At 45.9% G+C, this 24,823-nt stretch overlaps 1 protein-coding gene across 2 annotated transcripts in view; it reads right to left on the reverse strand.

The window, feature by feature from the left end:
* Positions 1 to 938: 938 nt before the first annotated feature.
* The window catches only part of impg2a (interphotoreceptor matrix proteoglycan 2a), a 36,121-nt gene continuing 12,236 nt past the window's right edge, over positions 939 to 24,823 (reverse strand). For both annotated transcript variants that reach the window (XM_056289547.1, XM_056289548.1), the window contains 12 exons: positions 22,543 to 22,751; positions 18,945 to 18,988; positions 15,976 to 16,171; positions 13,990 to 15,020; positions 12,554 to 12,817; positions 12,213 to 12,432; positions 10,514 to 10,724; positions 9,038 to 9,226; positions 3,999 to 4,200; positions 3,655 to 3,734; positions 2,975 to 3,037; positions 939 to 2,589 (listed from right to left, as the gene is read on the reverse strand). In XM_056289547.1, coding sequence (XP_056145522.1) covers positions 2,995 to 3,037; positions 3,655 to 3,734; positions 3,999 to 4,200; positions 9,038 to 9,226; positions 10,514 to 10,724; positions 12,213 to 12,432; positions 12,554 to 12,817; positions 13,990 to 15,020; positions 15,976 to 16,171; positions 18,945 to 18,988; positions 22,543 to 22,751 — 2,689 coding nt within the window. In that variant the 3' untranslated portion in view covers positions 939 to 2,589; positions 2,975 to 2,994. The remainder of the gene's footprint in view (positions 2,590 to 2,974; positions 3,038 to 3,654; positions 3,735 to 3,998; positions 4,201 to 9,037; positions 9,227 to 10,513; positions 10,725 to 12,212; positions 12,433 to 12,553; positions 12,818 to 13,989; positions 15,021 to 15,975; positions 16,172 to 18,944; positions 18,989 to 22,542; positions 22,752 to 24,823) is intronic.

Raw genomic sequence — 24,823 nt, forward strand, 5'->3', positions numbered from 1 at the left:
GCTGATAATCTAAAGTTTTTCGAAGAAAGATGGTGTCTGGTATTGTCTGTCCAAATACCACATGTTGTTTACTAAACTATGATTTTCTGCTTTCCCGTTCCCCCTTCAGAGATGTTTTCAGCTGCGTTACATATTACATCTGAAAGCAGAACGTTTCATCAAATCCCTGGGCCGCTTGCCCGAGAAGATTTTTCCATTCTCAAAATGTGTTTTCACTTATTTCTGGATCCCCGGGCTAAAGAGGGCTCATGCGCCTCTTCTCTCCCATCCGTGTTTCATTCTCACTCTCTTATGTCTCATCATAAATTTGCAAAATACAAAACAAATAGAAAACATCCAAAGTTTCTGATCGATGCGGTGTACTTGTCCTCCAGTTCAATATCGGCTGGGACTCAACCTTGCGGTCATTATTGTGAACGTGAGCATTGCTTTTAGTGGACTCTGCGCAGTACATCGTCAAGCTCTACATATGGCCACTTAATTTTAGTACACTAATAAATGGAGTTAGTTTGTTGTAAATAATTTCTGAATGTGTCATCACAGCTAGCGTGAAGCACACCTCGGTATTCGCTTGGCTTACATTTTAAGCGGCTGTGTTGATGAAAATAGCACCATTGACCTCAGACAACAGTGGAAAAGTGGGCAGTCTTTGGTTACTGGAAGACTTTTCCCATTCTGTCCACCCGTTGGAAGTTTTACACGTTAACGATTACTTCAGTAATACTCAACACAGAAACACCGGAGTCTCCAGATGATGAAGCGACACTATCGAGTTATTTCATGTGAACGGTTTCTACTTCATTTCTAAGAAATCACACCCCCACCCCCCCACCCCCCAGCATGTCAAAAACTACATTACCAGGGGGCGTCCGGGTAGTGTACCGGTCTAATTCCGTTGCCTAACAACACGGGGATCACTAGTTCGAATCCCAGTGTTACCTCTGGCTTGGTCGGGTGTCCCTACGGACACAATTGGCCGTGTCTGCGGGTGGGAAGCTGGATGTGGATATGTGTCCTGGTCGCTGCACTAGTGCCTCCTATGGTTGGCCGGGGCGCCTGTTCAGGGGGGAGGGGGATCTGGGGGGAATAGTGTGATCCTCCCACGCGCTATGCTCCCCTGGTGAAACTCCTCACTGTCAGGTGAAAAGAAGCAGCTGGCGACTCCACATGTATCGGAGGAGGCATGTGGTAGCCTGCAGCCCTCCCTGGGTCGGCAGAGGGGGTGGAGCAGCGACAGGAATGGCTCGGAAGAGTGGGGCAATTGGACGGGTACAGTTGGGGAGAAAAGGGGGGGGAACTACATTACCCATGAGCCTCAACAACTGTTACTATGGAGAATCCACCGCTCCTTTGCAGAATTTGGAACCGGTGACAACGGTCAAGAACAAAGCAATACACCATAGTTCTTCTTGCTGAATTGATTACATCCATCCATCCATTATCCATTATCCGAACCGCTTATCCTGCTCTCACGGTCGCGGGGATGCTGGAGCCTATCCTGCTGAAGTATCTTACCCGCATATGTTTAGCTAGCTACAAACTTGACCAGCATGGCCGACAGAATTTCAAGCTCTGTGATTGGATGTTTCTCAAGTGCAATGCACACTGGGACTCATAGTTTCGTACCGTTTTTGTACCTTAACTTTTTTTTTTCCACAAGGAACCAGAATTTTTCAACACAGTTGCCAGTGGTTTATACCCGTGATTCAACCGGGAGAGTTTCATGACCATTAAACTGTTAGAAATGCTCGAGCGGCCAGTCACATGACATTGTCTGAGGAACAGTGAACGGGATTTTACTTTTGGGAACCAAGAAACGTCTTGCGGTGGAGGCCTGAGCACAGTCCGATCACGTGAGCGGAGAGAAACACAACAAAGGACAGGGATGAAAATCAAAAATCACCTCTTAGCTAGAACACACACTGTACCAACATATACACCTATTTACATATTCACAGCGCTACAGTTTTCCCTTTTAACAATGAACAGTTATAAACTGATGTGACAGGTTGTGCAGTATTATACCATCTAGCAAACAAAACTAGACACCATTTTGAGTCATCTGCCAGCATTTCAAGTAATAAATAGGAAGGATCCTGGACTTTTACTCCCAAACGGAGATGTCCAGTAGATGAGCAGTCAGTTTGTCTCTTAACTTTACACTCATTTTCCAGTAAAGCTCAGCTAACTGAGAAAAGGCACCGAGGAAGGAGGAGGAAGAGTCGAGACCAGCTCTCAATGGCGAGCGACAGACAGAACCAAACACAATGAGACAAATAGACCCCTGAATCTGGACCAGAGGCCGCTTTGGTCCCCCGCTCAGATACAGATTCAAATTCTGCGTCTTCTTTTTTGTTTTTGTTTTTCCCCCCTAGTGTCTATATGAAAAACTAAATGGAAGCAGACTATTCACTCTCCTTTTTTGGAAGAGTTTTAAAAAAAAATGCAGGGACTCCATCGCCGTCTAATCCGGTGAGGCTGGATAAATGACAGTCCATCTGCAGCGGTGCAGTCCGTGCTGTGTGCAGGGAGGAGCCAAACGCAAAGTCTTGATAGAAAACTGGACTTTGGTAACATGAAGGCATGTTTCTGCATTGAGAGAGAGGAGTACATAAGTGCACAAAGACCACCTCAGACAGAAAATAGGTCATTTATATTACATACAGTAATATAAGTGCTGGAAGTCTGCATAAGGCGCTATTGCAGATATGTGTATATATACACTGACATGACACCAATTTTGCAATTGATTTTTTCCTGCTGACTGCCCTTTGACGTGGTATTTTTTAATCACTTTCTATCTTTATTTTAAATTGTATGATGCATTTTTATTTCATTCCTGAGAGGAGAGTTGAAGACAAAGTGTTTCACTGCTTGCAACTGTTACACCGCGTTTGAAAAATAGGCTTGAAAGTTGAAACAGTAGACACATCTAGGAGAACTGGCATCTAGCTAACAGTAAATTGTTGCTCACAGGATACGATGAACAGACTTTCATGTCTGCGTGGAAGAGCTCTCTCTGCGTGTATCCAAATTACTGTGGAAAAACACACGCACGCGCGCGCACACAGACACACACACACACACACACACACACACATTTATAAGATTTAGCTGTTGACAGCGGAGCAGGACATCTTCACTGTGGCAGGCAAAACCACCTGGTTCTAAGAAATCAAAAACTCTCAATCATTCGCTCATTCTCTCTCTCTCTCTCTCTCTAACACACACACACACACACACACACACACAACATGATTGGTCTAATACAGCTTTATCTAGCATGGAAAATCACCGAGGCATTCCAGACCATCTACCCTCAGATATGATCTAATATCACCACCATGCTCCACAGACACACAGCTGCTGGCAGTCTGTGGGCAGCCAGAGGAGGGGAGTGTCTGTATCTCCTTATGGTTCCCATCTCACCAGGTCAGTTTCAGGCCTGCTGAGGGTTGGCTTGGCACAGCTTTCACCGCCGTCTTCTCCAACTCTTAATTACCAGACAACTCTCTTTCATTCTGGCGTCTCGCTTCCCATGTATCTCGACCCCCCCCCCCCCCCCATTCGCCTCACATTTGGTTTGGCGCGCATCCAAGGAAGTTATCTGTCCGAGGTACAAATCCGCTAAGAGAAAAACACGAGGGTACTCACGCTTGATGTTGCCGCACAAAGTCGGCAAACTGACGGTCCTTAGCGTACAGCTCGATGATGCGTATCCTGTCCTGGATTTCCTGCAGAAACACATGATGACATCAACCACAAGGGGACGTTACATCACATCAAAAGATAACGCAATCGGTCCAGCCAGGATCCGCTCCATCCACATCTACAAACTCCTCTTTAACCCTAACTTGGAAAGGGAACTAAACAAATCACAGCCTTCCTTCCTGTCAGCAGCTTCTATTCACGTGTTTTCCACCACATTTTACCCCCAATTACTCCTGTGAACGAGTTTTAAAAGAATAACATCTAGCAAACACTGATCCTCTCCCCACCTCCTTGGTCAGTTCACTGTTTTCATAGATGTGCCGTATCTCCTCGCTGCTGAAGTCGGTAGAGGCCTCGGCACTGGCGCTGCTGTAGACTGGAGCCTCGGGGTAGCGGCGGTAGTAGTGGCTGTAGCCCGTGGTGGCCTCGCTCTCGTACATGGGGTTGTACTTGGTCGCCCGCTCCAGGGACGGGACACTCTCGGCCCGCCTGCAGGGGTTAAAACACACACGCAGACCTCCGTCATAACACACCGGGATCTGAACAGAGCCATAGAAAGCCCTCGCAAACCAAGTTATCGATGCCCTGCTTCTTAGGAGAGAGGACTTCGGGATTTGCACTCACGTACATTTTTACATTCTTTCTAAAATATCTTTTTATCTTCGTCAGTATTTCTTATTTATTGCCGTTCTATGCCTCGTGTAATGCATGTTGAACCACTTGTGTGTATGAAATGTGCCATACAAATAAATTTGCCTTGCCTAGGGAGTCTGAATGAAGTTTAATTTCTATTCCCCCCCCCTTTGTCTCCCCAATTGTATCTGGCCAATCACCCTGCACTCCAGGCCGTCCTGGTCGCTGCTCCACCCCCCCTGCTGATCCGAGGAGGGCCAGCCACTTCTTTTCACCTGACAGTGAGCAGTTTCACCACGGGGACGTAGCGCGTGGGAGGATCACACCCCCCCCCCCCCCAGTTCCCCCTCTCCCCTGAACAGAAGCCCCAACTGACCAGAGGAGGCGCTAGTGCAGCGACCAGGACACATACCCACATCCAGCTTCCCACCCGCAGACACGGCCAATTGTGTCTGTACGGACGTCCGACCAAGCCGGAGGTAATACGGGGATTCGAACCGGCGATCCTCATGTTGGTAGGCAACGGAATAGACTGCTATGCTACCCGGATGCCCACCGAATGGAGATTTTGACATTCGCCCCTTTCTATATTTTGCCTCGTTTTACTAATATTTGTGTCTCCTTGCATTTTGTATGGATCTTAGACTAAGCTAGCAGTTTTACCTTCAGTTAAAGAGATATTGATGTCACTACAATTTTTAAAATGGCCTACACTCATTTCTCAAGTCCCTACTCTGACATCATTACATGTATTTTGGTAGGTACTTATATTCATGTATATTTCTATTGCAATTTTGTACTTGTAAAACATCTTTATGCATGCTCAATTTTCCAGGTAAGAAAATCACAAAGAGTTGAATCAGTTCATTTGGACACAGCGTTTATTGACACAAATGTTTCATCACTCATCTAAGTGACTTCTTCAGTCTAAACTGACTGCAGGTATCCCCACCCTTATAAACAATACAGTGGCATAACGACCACAACCAACGACCAGCTTTATATCCAAATTGCCATGACCATTAACTAGAGTTTCAATGGCCACGTGTAATATTCACAGAGGATTTGGGAATGTTTGCAATCACAGCATTGTAAAATGGTGACGGATGTACTCTTAGCCCCCCCCCCCTTGTTTCAGGGATGGTTGTTCCCTCTTAACATAGATGGCCTCTTTGACTCCCCGTTCAAACCAGTGTTCCTCCCTATCAAGCATGTGCACATCCTCATCCTTGAAAGAGTGGCCACTGGCCTGTAGATGGTGTAGACTGTGGAGTCCTGGCCTGACGTGTTAGCTCGCCTGTGTTGTGCCATCCTCTTGGCCAGCATCTGTTTGGTTTCCCCAATGTACAAGTCACGGCAATCCTCCTGGCCCTTAACAGTGTACACTATATTGCTCTGTTTGTGCCGGGGGACCTGATCCTTGGGGCGGGCCAGTTTCTGGCACAGCATGTTTTGGGGCAATATAGTGTACACTCTTAAGTGCCAGGAGGATTGCCGTGACGTGTACATCGGGAAAACCAAACACGCGCTGGCCAAGAGGATGGCACAACACAGGAGAACACGTCAGGCCAGGACTCCACAGTCTACACCTATCTACAGGCCAGTAGCCACTCTTTCAAGGATGAGGATGTGCACATCCTTAATAGGGAGGAACACTAGGTTGAACGGGGAGTCAAAGAGGCCATCTTTGCGAAGAGGGAATGACCATCCCTGAACCGAGGGGGGGGCCGAAAAGTACATCTGTCTTACAATGCTGTGATTGCAACTATTCCCCAACCCTCTGTGAATAGTACACATGGCCATTGTAACTCTAGTTAATGGTCATGCCTATTTGCATATGAAACAGGTCCTTGGTTTCGGTCATTATGCAACTGTATTGTTTATAAGGGGGGGGATACCTGCAGTCAGTTGAGACTGAAGAGGTCACTTAGATGAGTCATGAAACGTTGTGTCCAGATGCACCGATTCAACTTTCTGTGATGTATGTAAAATAATTTAAGGGTACAGTCCTTAATCCAAACGTAAACCAAAGGGTCACCCCACTACCAAACTACAAACCACAGGACAGGAAGCTGCTGTCATTCCCAGATTGATTGAAAGGTCTCTTAACACAAGGACTAACCGTAAACAACAACTAAATGTGAGTTTTCAATTTTTTCTGATGCTCTAAAAGGTTTGTTCACATCACCAATGGTTGTAAAGACTGGAGTAAAACAGACCCACATGTTTAATTACAATTTGTTGGAAAAAAGAGAAAATGATTATTTTCAATCCGTAACTGATATGCTTCAGTTATGCTTGCAATACATCTAAATCTGTATGGTTAAATAAATCACAGTTTGGGTCTTTCAATATGTATTTATAGAGTCACACATATTTATGGGTTTGATGTAAAACTATTTTTGATCGTGTTTTGTATTCTTGTGAGATCTGTTGGGTTTGTGGGTTGTGTTTTCACATTGTCTTTTAACTTTGGTGACATTAAACATCATCTTTTTTTTATTACTGCCATTGTTTGGTCCTCCACCTGTGGCGGAGGTTTTCCTCTAGCAAAGCAGCCATTATTGAGAACAGAGCAGTTAATCGGCTGCAGTAGATGAGAAGGGAGTTGGGTTCCATCGAATAGAAGCTAATTTGATTTCAAACAGGCGTGTGGTTTAGTTAAGGCCTTAAGTGTCTGTTAATTTTTTTTTTATTAATCTTGGATTGTTCCTTTTGTTTACGCCGGAGAGCGACTTAGGGAATCAAGAGGCCTGTTGTGTTGTGTGAGGTCTGCAGGATCCTTGGATTTGGATCAGCACAATATCTAATCAGTTAATTGGGTGGTGTTAATACAGCTTCTGTCCACGGTTCACTGTAAGAGCCAAGCCAGACACACTGAGAGCCGGCAGAAGAATCGATGGTGATTGAGGTCTGTGAGTGAGTGAGTGAGTGAACGAGAGAATGTGGTATGACAAAGAGAGAAAGAGAGAGAGAGGGCATGTGGTATGACAGAGGAGAGAAAGTGGTATGACAGAAAGAGAGAGAGAGAGAGAGAGAGAGCATGTGGTATGACAGAGAAGCGAGAAAGAGCATGTGGTATGACAGAGAAGAGCTAGAGAAAGCATGTGGTATGACAGAGGGGGGAGAGAGAGCATGTGGTATGAAAGAAGAGAGTGAGAAAATTCATTGAAATTCAATTTCAAGTCGTTCAAGTGCAATTCAGAAAGAGAGAATGTGGTGTGATGGAGAAAAAAGAGAGAGAGAGAGAGAGAGAATGTGGTATGATGGAGAAGAGAGAATTTTCTACTCCCGGATGAGAAAGAACAATGGCCTTTTTTTTTTTGGAGAGGGCCAAAGTGCACACCTTGCGGCACAATGTGTCAGAATGCCATAGCCTAAGGGTCAGTGAGTGACCAAAACACTGTCAGTTACTGTCAGGTGCTGTTCTTTTTTTCTGCCAGATCTATGTATTCCTTTTTTCTTTCTCTTTTTTTGTTGTTTTGTTGTTTTTTTATTTAGTACTCTGTTGACCTGTTTTGCTTTGGCAACATTGAAATTAATGCAGTCATGCCAATAAAGCATAATTGAATTGAATTGAATTGAATTGAATGAGAGCGAGAGAGCATGTGGTATGATGGAGAAGAGAGAGAGAACGAATATGAAAGTAGGCAGATGGGAAGATAGAAAGGAGATACACTGGGTGTGAGTGAGGAAAAAGTTAATAAGTGTTTTGGGTGTATGAGGTCGGAACATTTGGCTGGTTGGCTGATGGTTGTGGTCACAGTTTGTGTCTCGGTTGATTTCGTCCGCTCATGCCCAAAACAACACACTGGACACCACGCCTGTCTGTGTAGAGGAGAGAAACTAGTCTGCACACAAGCAGCTTGAAGTGTCCCACTTTATCCTCGCACAAACAGGGGACGTTTCTATTATTGTCCATCAAACACACTGTAATGACACCATGTATGAATGGAGAGAGGCAGGGCATGAACACTTAATGTACAGTCTGTTGTTCTTGTACAGTCTGTTGTTTTAAATTTGGCACAGGAGCACAGAGTTTGTTCTCTAGCCGGCCAAAACATACAAAATCCAAGTCCTTCAGTTTTGAAATTAAACTACTACTACTACGCACACGTCTTACATAAGACTGTCTGGTCTGTGTCGAGGTTGCATGCAAATAAAATCACATTCTTTAGAAAAGACACCGATGAGTCAGTACTGCCTGCAGTGGTCAGTGCTTAAAGGTCTGGTTCTATACATCCATCCATTATCCAAACCGCTTACCCTGCTCCCAGGGTCGCAGGGATGCTGGAGCCTTCCCCAGCAGTCATTGGGCAGCAGGCAGGGAGACACCCTGGACAGGTTGCCAGGCCGTCACAGGGCCCACACACACACACACACACATTTACATACACATTCACATCTAGGGACAATTTAGTACGGCCAATTCACCTGACCTACATGTCTTTGGACTGTGGGAGAAAACTGGAGCACCTGGAGGAAACCCATGCAGACATGGGGAGAACATGCAAACTCCACACAGAGGACGACCCCCAAGGTTGGACTACCCCGGGGCTCAAATCCAGGACTTTCTTGCCATGAGGCGACCACGCTAACCACTGCACCACCGTGCTGCCCTGGTTTTATACATATAAAACATGTATACCCATATGAGTATGGTCATTAGCCAGTAACAGATAGTATGTCTCACCGTATGGGGTCCTCTGATTCATCCTTGTCATATTGATCCCGCAACGTCCTTGCAAGGAAGAAGATCACTCCAGAGGCGACCAATAAGAAGCCAGCTACAGAGGCGATGGCGATGCCGACCACCAGGGGCTCCGATACGTACTCCTCACAGTGTTCTCCTCGATACCACCAGTTCTCCCCGACGCGGCACCTGAGAACACAATGGATATCATATCGTCAGTCATTATGATGCACAGACAGGACTGTGGGGGGGAGGGGGAAGGACAGCAAAAATGCCCTGCTTTTCAAAATAATCTTTATTAAAAAAAATTATTTTTGGATTTCCCTCCCTTTCCCCCCCCCAGTTGTACTTGGCCAAATTACCCCACTCTTCTGAGCTGTCCCGGCTGCTGCTCCACCCACTCTGCTGATCCGGGGAGGGCTGCAGACTACCACATGCCTCCTCCGATACATGTGGAGTCGCCAGCTGCTTCTTTTCACGCGACAGTGAGGAGTTTCACCAGGGGGACGTAGCGCATGGGAGGATCACGCTATTCCCCCCAGTTCCCCCTCCCCCCCAAAAAGGCGCCCTGACAGACCAGAGGAGGCGCTAGTGCAGCGACCAGGACACATACCCACATCTGGCTTCCCACTCGCAGACACGGCCAATTGTGTCTGTACGGACGCCCAACTAAGCCGGAGGTAACACAGGGATTCGAACCAGCGATCCCTATTTTGGTAAGCAACGGAATAGGCTGCCACACTACCAGGACGCCCTGTATTTTGTCTTTTAATGATGGGACCCTCTCTAAAACGAGATGATACATCGCTAGGAGTTCATCCTGTCGACAGAATTTCTTTTATTCTTATTCAGCCTCACCCATCCTTTAGAAAAGCATGAAATTCATCACCAAACTATTACATGGGTTCAGTTGATTTATATAAAGAACTGTAGTGTTGTAGAAAAAAGCCTTGGCATACAGTAGCGAATAGCCGGACGGTTGATGTGCAGTGTTTTTACTGAGCTTTCATGAGCTCTTCCTTGTTCTAACAGTATGTATCACTTTTCAAATGGTGGATGTCATATTTTCGAAACGTCTCCAAAATGTTTCTACCCCCCCCCCCCCGTCTCTATGGGACGTGTTAACTCCGCCGGCCGGACCATGTGGAGCAATCAACAGTTGTGCAGCATCTGCAGCTGCCTGCTTGTTTTATGATGTGGCAGTGGGTGTGAAACGGAGGTCCGGCGCTCAGTTTGGCGTGCAACCTTGTTTATGTGTCTGTTCAAAGTCGTTGCGGTTGGAACAGCTTGCCATACACAACAGCCAGAGGAGAGCCTGAAGGAATGTTCCCCTCGCTGATCTGGTCTATTGACACCGATGCACAAACACACTGTCACACACACGCACAAACAAATACAAACTACCCCCTCCCATACACACACACAGCATTTACCTTAGTTCATCTACTTAAGCCCCCAAAGTACCGCTTTACCCACCTGCAGATGGCTCCCTGACCAGGAATGATGTCGCACTTGCCATCATTCAGACAGAAGTCAGTCTGCAGATCACAGATACTCTGACATGGCAGACCGTCCACGCTGAAGTAGCCGGGGTTACAAACACACTCCGCCTCGCCTGACCACCGGTTCACGTTACACTCCGCATATTCGTTGCACGCCTGGAACTTACACGGGTCCGCCTGGTCACCTGCAGATGCAGCACAATAAAATGTGAGCAGAGAAGGTAATTATATAGCACATCTGTCTGATTGGCTAGTTAAAACGCTAATTCCCGAGTCTCTCCACTGCACTTGGTGTCCCGGAGATGCTTGTTAACCACATACAAACATAAGCAGAGTTTCCACTGGAAGAGAGGGGTCCACCATTACATGTAGGAACCACCTCTTACAAAATAATTTAAAATAGAATTAAAAATACTTCACTGATAGAGGAAGCAAGTTGAGTATTTTAAGGAATAATAAAATAACTTTTTCCACATTGGATCCTCTTTATTTCAAAAAGTAAATGTCGGCAAACTTCAAGTTGTTTTTCTTGACCCCCCCCCCTCTTTTTCTCCGCAATTGTACTTGGCCAATTACCCCACTCTTCCGAGCCGTCATGGTCACTGCTCCACCCCCTCTGCCGATCCGGGGAGGGCTGCAGACTACCACATGCCTGCTCCAATACATGTAGAGTCACCAGCCGTGTCTTTTCACCTGACAGTGAGGAGTTTCGCCAGGGGGACGTAGCACGTGGGAGGATCACACTATTCCCCCCAGTTCCTCCTCCCCACCGAACAGACACCCTGACTGACCAGAGGAGGCGCTAGTGCAGCGACCAGGACACATACCCACATCCGGCTTCCCACCCACAGACACGGCCAATTATGTCTGTAGGGACGCCCGACCAAGCCGGCGGTAACACGGGAATTCGAACCGGCGATCCCCGTGTTGGTAGGCAACAGAACAGACTGCCACGCCACCCGGATGCCCTGTTTTATTGCATTTTTTTTTAGTTGAGGCACACGTGAAAGCCACAGCATTACAGTTCAGCTGTGCCGAGCTCAGACAGATTATGAGAGCTGAATCATATTGGTCAACACAGGAGGGATTCCTTCATACGATGAATGGCCGACTATAATCCACCGCTTGTCTGATGTACTTGCATGTAAGTCTGGGGACGAATTGCTCATGTGAGGGAGAGACTGCAGCAACCTTAATGCTGTGCCCATAACTGCTACACAGAAGAAAGGAAGTGATTTAAAAGTCAAAATGTGTAAAAGCTATGCTGGATGACAACAGCAGCTGAGGCGAGGGGGATTTAATGATGTACGTTAGCTTGGCAGCTTTTGTAAAAAACAAAAAACGATGAGCTCAGCTCAGTCGGTGTGACCACAGCAAATACACACTGAGAGCAAGAAGTGTCCCAATAGGCATTTGACAGTTGTTCTCTAAGGCCCTCTAAAATACACATGAACCCACCCACACACGCACGCACACACACACACACACACACACACGAATTCCTTCAGTGACTTGTGTGTTATTTTACCATGTCATGTTTAGAGACAAGACAGGCACCCTTTAAAATACACGACAACGGCTTCAACCAGCTGACATTTTCCTGACTGTTCTCTCATTCACACTACTTAAACACATCTACCTAGTGTTTCTATACCTCCTACAGCGCTACACACCTGACTCGACATCCAGCGAGTACTTGTCGATGGCGAGGTTCATGGTCTGGTAGGCCGTGTTACAGAAGTCCTCCAGAATCAGATAGACGGCAGAGGTGACGCCGCGAGGTACCGGCTTGCCAAACCTCATCCGGCTGTTGACCACAATGCTCCCATTCCTGAAGTTAAGGATCTCCAGATTCTGGAAGTTGCTCAGATTGGACTGCAGGTAGGGCACAAGCTGTGAGAAAATTGAAAATGGAAAACATCTTGTAACAGATAGTCTGCCATCAACTGAAAAATAGGTAAAACACAGGTTAAAAAGAAAGAGAGAAAAAAAGAAAAGAAAAACGGTAGTTAACCAGTTCAAGGAAGCGTTGCTCCAAGGCCTTATACTCCGGGGAGCTCTTATTGAAGAGATCCTCTGAGAAGATCATATTGGTCACCCTCAGACTGAAGAACACTATCAGAGCTCGTGTTGGGGCAGCGGGCATAGCGACACCACCCTCGTCTGTGCCATGTGCCACAACAGCCGGGAATCCACTGCTGCCTTCCTCCGTTTGGTTGTTCAACCCAAAATCATACTGAACCACATCATAACCAATATCCTCGTCAGTGGTCACGACCTGGACAGGACAAAGAAAAACAAAAAAAAAGGCATTGGTTCAGGCTTGAAAGTTCTTATTTAAAACCGCAATCCTAAAGATGGTCAGTTTTGTTTAATTTTTTTTCGGGGGGGGGGTGGATTTTCCCCCTTTTTCTCCCCAACCGTCTCTGGCCAATTACCCGACTCTTCCAAGTCATCCCGGTCGCTGCTCCACTCCTCTGCCGATCCAGGGAGGGCTGCAGACTACCACACGCCTCCTCTGATACATGTGAAGTTGCCAGCCGCTTCTTTTCACCTGACAGTGAGGAGTTTCGCCAGGGGGACGTAACACGTGGGAGGATCACGCTATTACCCCCAGTTCCCCCTCCCCTCTGAACAGGAGGCCCAACTGACCAGAGGAGGCGCTAGAGCAGCGACCAGGACACATACCCACATCCGGCTTCCCACCCACAGACAGGGCCAATTGTGTCTATAGGGATGCCCGACCAAGCCGGAGGTAACCCGGGGATTCAAACCGGCGATCTCCATGTTGGTAGGCAACGGAATAGACCGCCATGTCACCTGGACGCCCTAGTTTTGTTTAATATATTGATAACGTATGGTGATACATGCTAACTGCAAAAGTGTGGACCAATCGAAATCCCTGAAATCCATTCAAAATGAAAACATCACCAGTGCTGTTGTGTCAGCACCTTTTCCATTGACAAACAAAACATAGCTGAACCTCAGTTTTACTTACTGATGTACTATCTGTTGGTAAAAGTCTTCTACCAGCTTGTTCTGTCATATCTGCTTGTTAGACACAACAACTTCACTTCTTCAAACTCAACACTACCTGCCTTTATCTTCCTCATTTGGCTGAAGACATAAAATGCTATGGACTGCATCATTTTCCAAGAAAAGTCCCATTTGAGCTAGCACTAAAATTAGAAACTACAAAAACCGTCATTATTTGGATATTCTTGCTTTAGTTGCTGTAATCTTTAAAGCTATAACTTTGAAGCAAATGAGTAATAAATGTTGGCATCCCTTGGTAAAACTTTAAAGGTTTTATGAGGCAGTGACAAAAACAAGAGTTCTTTTTGATTCATCTTTCTTAAATAATAAATATTGATGTTTGATTGGTTTCAAAGCATTGGATATTTTTGGGGGGTGCAGGATGCAACTTCCTGTTTCATTGTTTAATCTTACCTCCAGAGTGATGGACACCATGTCTGGTTGTTCCCCAGTGGCTGGACCAATGTCAGAGACACGGGTGAAAGGCGACTCCCTTTCTGGAGACAGGGCAGTTGGTTGGACAGAGCTTGGGAGATCTGTGATTGGTATCTCTGGTACATCCTTGCTGACCAATAAGATCTCATCCTCTGTAAGGTCCTCCAGTGAGATTGCCGGAGCTTCCGGGACTTCTGGGTCTTCCACTGGAGCGACAGGTAAAATCTCTTCCAGTGCCTCTTCCACCTCCTCTTCCTCTGCACCTCCCCCCTCAGATATAAGCTCCTCCTCTTCCACCTCCTCATTGTCAGATGGACTGGGATGAGGCGGCACTATTTCAACTGCTGTGTCATCTTCAGGCTGTTCTGATGTGTCCTCCCCGACATCATGTGGAACCTCTAGGATGTTGACGTCTTCTGCTGTACCTTCATCTGAGGTGTCAATGGCAGGGAGGAGATCAACTTCTCCTTGTCCTGGTTCTGAGGCTTCACTCGCTTCTTCTGAAGGTGAGGTCTCCTGGAGGATTTCCGGGACTGGAACGTAGGCCTGCAGTTCCTCCTCTTCAGCGGTCACTGTGGTCATGGTAGGCATCTCCAGCTCCAGTGGAATCGCAAGAGTAACCTCCTCCTCCTCTTTCTCCTCCATCTCTTCTGCACCACCTAGAGTCACTTCCTCTGCAGCACCAGGGGCTACATCCTCAACTTCTACAGTGTCCACTTCAGAGATGACCTCAGCCTCCACGATTGTTTCATCTACAGTCATCCCCTCCTCTGCAGCGGTCTCCTCTTGAGCAGTTTCATCCTCTGCTGTCTTGGTTGAGGGCCAGATCAGGTCTTCCTGCTCCTCTGTACCAGACCCAGAGGCCTCGGTTTCCACCGGAGGCTCAGGTAGCACCACAATGTCTGACTGTTCGGGGGCCGTTGGCTCGGCTGGGAGGTTCTCCAGTTGGGGGATCTCCGTGATGATGCTTGGCACAGCATCCTCCAACAACAAGCCTTCTGCCTCAATGCCTGCAGATGGAAACATAGTTAAAATCTTCTTGTCAAATTTTGTGGGGGATCCAACCTGGAGACAAAAAGCATTTGGAATCATTATAAGGCAATATCCAATCTTCTCACTGTTGGTCTCATTTGATTATCGCTGTCATTTAGAGGCATCAGAATTAAAGTGAGCGATAAATGAGTGAAAAACTCTTTCTAGCAGCTTTAAGTACATAAAAGTTCAGACTTACAACTGCAACGCCACTACATTTCAAAGCAAATATCGATAGTTTTTACTTCTTTTTTTTCTTTTTTTAATATCAGCATTTGTATTTATATCTATCAAAAGCAGGAGGAATCAACCCACTGAAATCTGGGTAACTCCAGGGTAAAAAAATTATTCGTCAAACATTTGAAAGGACTGTGGGTTTAGGACTGCTGCTCATCGATCATTCATGAAGTCCATGACACCAAATATATCTTCTTTTTTTTTTTTTTTTAATTGTAATCGGGGTATATATTAGCACTCATCTACAGAAAAAAAGGTAGAGTCGACATACTTTCAGCCATATTTTATATCAAGGTCATGAATATGCTAAAAGTATTTTTACTTTATTACTTTGAGTACATTTAGCCTTCATGTTCTGTCCACTAATAAGCAACGGGCTGTTTGCTGATCACAGTGACCTAGGCCACTTTTGGTTTTTACAGCAATACGATTGTAAATGTATTCAAAAATACCCAATATAAATCTAATCTTCATCTCTGCTATTAATAATAACAATGGTTAATAATTGTTATTTAAATGGATTATGTTGACGCAAACAGAACACAAGGGTCAAGAGTAAGTACTTCAATGCTTTTACTAATAAAAAGTAAAGTAAAAATATCAGTGTGGTACTTTCACTCTGACCTGCCTCTTCCACTACTGGCAACAAGTGTATGTGTGTGTGTGTGTGTGTGTGTGTGTATGGTCAGCTCTTACTGTCAGCCTTGGGTGTAATGGTGGTCAGTGGAGGAGCAGGAGATTCAGTTGCGCTCTCTTCTAGAACAATGATGTCAGTCGCCTCCTCCGTTGCTCCCTCGTCGGCCGGAGGTCCAGACACGAACGCGTCCTCGTCCATGTCATCGGTGCCCGCTACCGGATCGGGAACCTCTTGTGTCTCAACCAGTATACTGACCTGCGTCATGAACAGACTTTGCTGAATACGAGTTCAAAACAGACTACATGAAGCCCTAAAACTTCCTGGAGAAGATGTGGGCGCTAGCTGAAAGTGAAGGGAGGGCGTTTGCTAGGTGGTCTGAGGAGATGGTGAGCAGCCAATCAGAAACAAGTCTCAAGTCTTTTTGATTGTCTTGTGCTCAGAATGACAGGACAGTGAAATACTTACAACGATGCTTCAACTATGTATACAGCAACAGTAAATATAACTAAAGAGGTATCATGATAAAAATAAAGAGTAATTAAGGCACAGAAAGGCATATGTGTAATGAGTAACATTAAATAAAGTAACGAGTCAAATTAAATTAATGACCACCTGTAATGCAGATCAGCTTAAGAAGTTTATGATGCGACAAAAAAAGTTAAATATTTTTGAAGGTATACAGGATATTAAATAGCTGAATACAAACAAAGTAGGTGAAGGTTGTTTTTTTTGGGGGGGGGATTTCCCCCCCTTTTTTCTCCCCAATTGTACTTGGCCAGTTACCCCACTTTTCTGAGCTGTCCTGGTCGCTGCTCCACCCCTTCTGCCGATCCGGGGAGGGCTGCAGACTACCACATGCCTGCTCCGATAAATGTGGAGTCGCCAGCCGCTTCTTTTCACCTGACAGTGAGGAGTTTCAGCGCATGTGAGGATCACGCTATTCCCCCCAGTCCCCCCCCCCCGAACAGGCGCCCTGACTAACCAGAGGAGGCGCTAGTGCAGCGACCAGGATACATACCCACATCTGGCTCCCCCCACCCCGCAGACACGGCCAGTTGTGTCTGTAGGGATGCCTGACCAAGCCGGAGGTAACACGGGGATTCGAACTAGCAATTCCCGTGTTGGTAGGCAATGGAATAGACCACCATGCCACCCAGATGCCCAATAGGTGAAGGTTATAAATTTTGAATGGTGTTGCTTCATTCTGGATTTTAGAAATAGACTCGAGAAAGTCTTAAAGGTGCAAAACCCGTTCGCTTAGAGAAATAACCATTCTTTTATTATTCTAAAAGCACAACTTCTCAGCCATGATGGCCTCCATCAGACATCATTAGTTGGAAGTACAAGACTGCCAGAGAACCCGTCCATATCGCTGACCAACCCAGAACCATGACAGACCCTTTCGAATTCCTCTGCGCTCATATATATCAGCAATAATATAGAATGGGACATCAACACCAACTCCATCATCATAAAGGTCCAACAGCTACTGGTCTAATTTTATACCACCATTATCCAAAGCATCCCCACATCCTCCTTTACATTCTGGTAAAGAACCACAGATAGCATCTTCAAAACCAAGCTGCAACGGAGAGTGAAAAAGGTCTCTAGAATCATAGGATAAGGGGTAAACGGACTGCATTTATACAGCACTTTTCTAGTCTTCCGACCGCTCAGAGCGCTGTACAGTGGATGCCTCACATTTACCCATTCACACACATTCATACACTGATGGTGGAGGCTGCCATGCAAGGTGCCAACCTGCTCATCAGGCCACTTCAACATGCTCTCTGGAGGAGCCGGGGATCAAACCAGTGACCTTCCGATTACTAGGTGACCTGCTCTACCTCCTCAGCCATGCCACCCCACAAGGTCGTGACCCCCCCCCCTCTCCCGGACTCCCTCTTCACCACCCGCACAGCCGACCGGGTTGACAGCCCCTCCCACCCACGGCAACAGCAAGACGCTACAGGTCAATCAGCTCAAAAAACACCAGCGCAATCCGGCCTCTCAACTCCATCCCCTCCTATGTATCTATGTTAGCAAGTTGGGGATGTGCCACCAACGTAAATAAAGTTTCTTGAATCTTGTGGTTAAGAATCCAAATTTGTTCTCAGGTCAGCCACTTCTCAGTACGCCTCTCTAGAAACAGATTGTCCCGCTATCTTCATCACAGCTCATGACTCAAAGATACACCCTAGGATGCACTGGGACACATCATCAGTGATGTTTCCTGAGGTCCTCGGGTGTTCCGGGTCTTTCAACATCAGACACCCTCGCTGAGGCGACCCAGCCAGGGTTGATCATGAGCAAAAAAATAAAAAATAGAAACTGAATCTAAAATGTGCAGGCTTCGGAGTGAACCAGGGCAGCCAAGTGTTCCTGTGGCACGGTGGCTGTGCTGCTCCTGTCTATAAACGAATTGGTAAGTAGCAGTTCACATAGCTTTCCCAATTTATATAATGGCTCCAATTAATCTCTCAGGGAGCTGAAGCTGAACATGGAGCCAGCGCCGTTGCTCTGGTTACTGTCAAACACCCGCTCACCACCAGACAGCACAAATAAAGACATGAAATCATCTGGGAAGGTTATGGATTCCAGTATGCCAAGAGTGGTACTGCCTGTTTGACAGACAGACACACACACACACACACACACACACACACACACACACACACACACACACACACACACACACACACACACACACACACACACACACTCCTTGACTCATCGTGGTGCACTGTGACCCTTGTACCAGAATAGCAGTGGATTATTATGGCAAAAGCCAAACCAATCCCCAAAGCCTTTCTTCATCCTGTACCTAGACTGGTGCGGTACATAACTCCACCAGCTACACTGGCTGGTCATCAGCTTATGCTCACTTTCCGACATGCTCCAACCAATCTGTGTCACACTTAATGAATGAGAGTAAAACGATGACTTTGTAAACGCTAAACGACAGCCCAGAGCTTCACCATTTGCCACGAAGACAGAAAACCGTCGTGTCGGATCATTTGTGACTCACCGTGGATTCATCGATGGGTTGGACCGACTCAGGGGGCTCGAACACTGTAAAACCATAAGAAATGCAAACATCAGTAAGAAGTGACTTAATAAAAACAAACAGTTTTAAAGGATAATTATGTTTTTTTACAGCCTGTATTTTATTTTCGTAGTCTTTATCATAGGTCACATGTTGTTTTGGACACAGTACCCCGGCTGGACTCGGCTTTACAGCGGTTTCTTATGGGACAAGTGAACAGCAGTCTTTAAACAACAAACCCCCCTAGTGTGTCAGTCAGACTGTGTCCATGACTGTCCATCATCTATGACTTCTCTATTGTGCTGGCTGGCTAGTTTATGGATGGTTACTACTACCTACGGTAAGTATAGGCTGCTACTTCCTGCCGGGTGAACCAGGAAGTAGATCAGCAATGTCATCCACCATTGATCAGATTGGACATCTCACATCATAACTTCTGTGATGGCCTGGTGGCCTGTCCAGGGTGTCTCCCCACCTGCCGCCCAATGATTGCTGGGATAGGCTCCAGCATCCCCGCGACCCTGAGCAGGTTAAGCAGTTTGGATAGTGGATGGATGGATGGACATCATAACTTTTACTTTCACTTCCAAATAACTTGTTAAAAGAGGAAACACCGAGGGCGGTCTGACAGGACGCGGACGCGGGGCAGGCTAAGCTAACTGCTAGCCCATGCAGACCGGCAGCTCTGACAGTCACCCTGGCTGGCATTCATTCTCCTGGACAGTGATTTTTTTTTCCAATATACTATGTGTTAGTTTGGATATGTGTATTCTTGTAGTTCTTGTAGTTTCTGGATATGTGTTTTTGTCTTTGTGTTGCACTGCTGTGGGCTGGGGGAATGACGTTTCATTTCATTTCATGTGTCCAAGTGCATGAAATGAAATGACAAATAAAGTGTTTCTGATTCTGCTCTCTGACACTGTTCAGTTGTCCCATAAGACACCATTGTAAAACTGAGTCCAGCAGTGGTCCCGTGTCCAAAATCTACAAAATGAAGCCGGTGAGTAAAATATTATCATAACCAATGTGCATGATGGAAAAAATAAGAACCAGGTTGCAAAAGAAAAAAAAGAAAGCCAAACACAAGTGAATTGTGCTTTGAGTAAGCACTCAAAGCCATGATGGTGGCTGAATCAGAGACTAAAGTGTCCTCCTGTCAGCCATGATCGTTTTTAACCTGTACAAACCACCACGGTCGCTCCCTGTCGCCACCAAAGACAGCTGTCGTGCTGACGGTGCATTTACCCAAGGAGAACCTTACCCATCAGCATTCGAATCTGGCACCGGCATGGGCCAAAACTATTACTGCATTACCACCAAAGCTGACAGCTGGGGCCAGGCCAAGCCAAGCCTGTAAGTCCCCGAGCCGCCGTGCCAGGCAGCCATATGAGAGCGTTTAGCCCTCCTATCACATGTCCAGGCCTGTAACTGATGTGGTCATGTGACGGCATCCATCTTCAGGTTAGCTCTCTAACACGGTAAACTGATGGCACCCGTTCCCTCAAAACCCCTGCCAGGGAGGAATCTCACAGATGGAGGAGACGGTATCACCATCATCAGCGCCTCCATTTTGCTTATTGTGCTGGAGAACGGCCCTGGCCAGAATCAGGAGCTAGCTAACCTACTTACTGCCTGGATAAATCTAGTGGAGGGAGCGATTAACATGTCCCTGTGTGTATGTGTGGTGTGTGTGTGTGTGTGTGTGTGTGTGTGCGCGTGTGACAGACTAAGCAGCACTTGGAGAAATATGTGAAAGATGTGAGACGGAGCAGAGAAAGGAAGGCAGGACAGAGAAATTAACAGAATGAAAAATGGAGAGAAAAAGAAAATGAACGAGTGAGTGAGAGAGAGGTACAGACACAGAGAGAGAGAGAGAGTACTGTTAACTATAACATCCACAGGACAAGCCAAAATAATAGATTGAAGTAAAGCACAAATTGGTGGGGGATCAGATTCCATATATCCTATTGGCTCGGCTCTATTAGACCATTTAATGATGAGGTTTTAACTGCTGCGCAGAGTAAATATACAGTTCCTATAACTGATGATGACTGTTATTTGTTCATTAAAAGTGGCCCACTTTTGAGCTGAAATGCCCTATAAATATGGTGTCCTCTTCGACTGAACGGCAGAAGAATAAGAAACAGATGAGACTATTAAATCTGTGGAATGGCTTGTCAGGAGGCCCAGAATGTGTTGTAATATCAACGCTGGATTCTCCTGCGTCCGATATGGCTTTCAGGGTGTCGCCCTGCTTCTGGCTGTTGTTCCAGCTGAAAGAGCTAGCAGACTTAAACAACCTCCATGGTGGTGGCATGTGTGCATCCTGCATTAGTGTAGTAAATATGTTTTTTTTTCTTTTAAGAAAATAGAGAGGTAGAGAAATGGAGAAACAGAGGAATAGAAATGGTTGGATGATGGATGGATGGATAGATAGACAAACAGATAGATGGGCTGAATATTGTCCTCACGGAAGACCTTCTCCACAGCAGTGTAAATTAAATGCACCTGGCAGATGGAAATACACATTATACTTCAAGAAAACAAGCAAATAAATAAATAAATAAACAACACAATGGTTTACACAGATGTGCTCCCCTGGTGGTCGGCACAACCTTCATAATAATCTGAACAGGGGCCCAAAACCTCAGATGGGCCTGCACTGATGAGGAACACGGCAGGGGGCAAAGAGTTCATTCACTGCCTCAACACGGGAGGCGGTGACGGGAGCTTTGATTCAGTAACAGGCACAGTGGAGGGCAGTTCGACTCTTTTCGTTGAGTCATTAGATTTGAGTCATTAGATTGAACTTCCCGAGCCTTTCAGGTTTCCCGTTCAGCCAGTAGAAAAGTCCTTGACCCTTCTGAGTCATGCAGTGAAGTCAACCAGCCACTAGAGGGCTCTCATGTGAGCGCAATGTCACATTAGCAGATTGGATCGATCCACTGATTACTTATTTAATTACTGTGCAATTATATGCAGCATTATACCAAAATATCAAAGTTTATAATACTATTAGACATTTAATGCGATTTTAACCATCTTATAAACTAATTAAGCCAAATTCGGTTAAGTGTGGTTTGTTAAAAAAAGCCTTTTTTCAAACGGCTTTGTCATTTATTTTTGCTGAATAATTTATCCCTGCTATTGCGTCAGTAGGATATGAGATTAGTTAAATTGTTTTATTACGCTGATGTGGCTGTTGGATATGATGGTCTGATAAAGAAGGGTGGCACAACAGTCACCAAACACGTGTTGTTTGATGTACTATTTAATGGGAGTTCAGTTGTCCGGTTCGGCATTTGAACGATGTGATGTCATGTTCAGATATGACCTGTTTAGTGGTGATTTGTAGTACTGCAGTATGCATATGGGTCTCGTCAGAACATTCAGTACCCTTTGCAACTGAAGGACCCTGATATAGGGCCAGAGGAGTGACGTGTAAAATGATCTGGGTCATGGGTCAATGTAAGCGCTGCACATCTCATGGATGTGTATGAAGTCTGGTTTGATGGGAGTCCGTGTGTGTGTGTGTGTGTGTGTGTGTGTGTACAGGGCGAGTCAGTGGCCATCTTCTTACCGCTCTCCACATCCTCTCTCTGCAGGGCTTCGGTGGCGTAGTTTCGGATTTGGCTGACCGAGTAGACTACCGTGCCGTGCTCCTCCACCTCATGGTACGAGTTCTCCACCCGGTTGGACTGCAGGGTCAGGTAGTCCAGCTGTTCAGTGCTTACGCCTGCACCATCCACCAGCAGTGTGACGGTATAATCCACCACCACGCCATCCAGCCTGGACACAGACAGCCCTCATTTAAACTACAAAGTACAGCTCCTGGACAAAATGTGTTGGCAAAGCGGTGACCCCGTGAAGGGACGATCATCAGGAGCCTATGAAGCAGAAATCCTCCAGCCGTTCATGTCTGTGTCACAAAACAAAGCAAACCTTGCAAATATTTTGAGTATGAAGAATATCGAAAGTTGAATACGTTGACACATCTCCTGAACACCTGAATGTTTTAAAGCATTTAGTTTAGGGGGTATTCGGGTAGCAGAGCAGTCTATTCCGTTGCCTATCAACAAAGGGGGTTGCTGGTTCGAATCCCCGTGTTACCTCCAGCTTGGTCAGGCGTACAGACACAATTGGCCCTGTCTGCGGGTGGGAAGCCGGATGTGGGTATGTGTCCTGGTCGCTACACTAGCGCCTCCTCTGGTCGGGGGGGGGGGCTGGGGGGAATAGCGTGATCCTCCCACGCGCCACGTCCCCCTGGCAAAACTCCTCACTGTCAGGTGAAAAGAAGCGGCTGGCGACTCCACATGTAACGGAGGAGGCATGTGGTAGTCTGCAGCCCTCCCCGGATCGGAAGAGGGGGTGGAGCAGCGACCAGGACGGCTCAGAAGGGTGGGGGTAATTGGCCAAGTACAATTGAGGAGAAAAAGGGGAAGGGGAAAAAAGCATCTAGTTTAAGTTTGGGGGATGAGTTAAAGCATGCAGGACTAGTTACGTTCCATGGTTTTGGAGAGAATAGTCAGAAGAAAAAGAAACACAACAATTTCCGTTGACCAGCTAAATAAGACACAATTAGACCCCTGTAATCAACTAGTTCAGTAATTACCCCGACTACGCAAGTGACTGTCTTGTCTCTCTTCTTTCATCATTTCCTTTAATTATTATATCTTCCATGAGGTTTATTTTAACCTCTGTCTGCTAAAAGCAGCTTGAGAGTAATTGAGGTTAACTGGGGTTTTCAGGGCGGCACACCGTCCACATTTCTGCCCAGCACAATCACAGCCTCATGGCACTGGCTGCACAGCTTCTCCACTGGGGCAACAGGGCAGTTCAGAGACGTCCGGGGACCAAAGGATGAGTGGACAGGAACTGATGTAAAATCCATTTCACTTTACCCATCCACATTTTAGGGTTCAATATATGACAGTACAGGCCAGGTTGCTCTGGATCTATATACTATACTAATAAGGAGGGTTGGCCTAGTGCTGGGCAATATGGGAAATATTATTATGCTAATAATGACTATTTATATAGCACTTTTCTAAAACAATGTTACAAAATGCTTTACAAAGAATAAAACCACACAAGGCAAAAATAAGAGGATGACCAAATAAGAGTAAAAATAAAAACAGTATAAATAAATAAAAACAAATATCATGACAATCATGGAATTTTACATAATATTGATATATATATATCACAATATATGGTTAGATTTTCAGTAGCATCATTAATAAGAGTCCAACTGACGTTCATCCCATTGAACTACTTGGTCATGTAAAGTATTGGCATCAAACCAAAACTAGTTTTCAAATAACACTTCATTATTTCAGGCGTCATTTTGTGAAAAAGTTTAGGTCATAGATTCCTGTTATGATTGATTTAGACGATGAAAGTGCGCATCATAATAGGACAATATCCAAATTTAATCCCGGCACAATATCACTGAAGGATGATAAGCGGTAATATTGAATTATAGGCCACCCCTATGTTGGCCTATTTATCCTGCTTACCATTTGGCTGTATGGATCTGATTCACGGTAGGTAAACGGAAATACACTTTTCTCCTTGATCGTCAAAAGGATGAAAATTGCATGATACTGATTAAAAGTCCAGCCCATTAAAAAGAGTTGTAGAAGTCTCACAGAAGACTGATGGCTCATCTGATTTACTCCTGCTTGGAATGCTGAACACAATTATCATCCGAGACCAAGTCAGCAGAGTGATCAATATCATCATTATAAACAGAGACGGCAGGCCTCACAAGAGACGGCAGGCCTTGGAAAAGTCATCTATCAGCCTTCATTGGCCCACTGGAGGCCCTCCACTCTGACCTAGTTTGTCGGGCTTTGGCG

This window comes from Lampris incognitus, chromosome 11 (genome assembly GCF_029633865.1).
Source record: "Lampris incognitus isolate fLamInc1 chromosome 11, fLamInc1.hap2, whole genome shotgun sequence".
Lineage (NCBI taxonomy): Eukaryota > Metazoa > Chordata > Actinopteri > Lampriformes > Lampridae > Lampris > Lampris incognitus.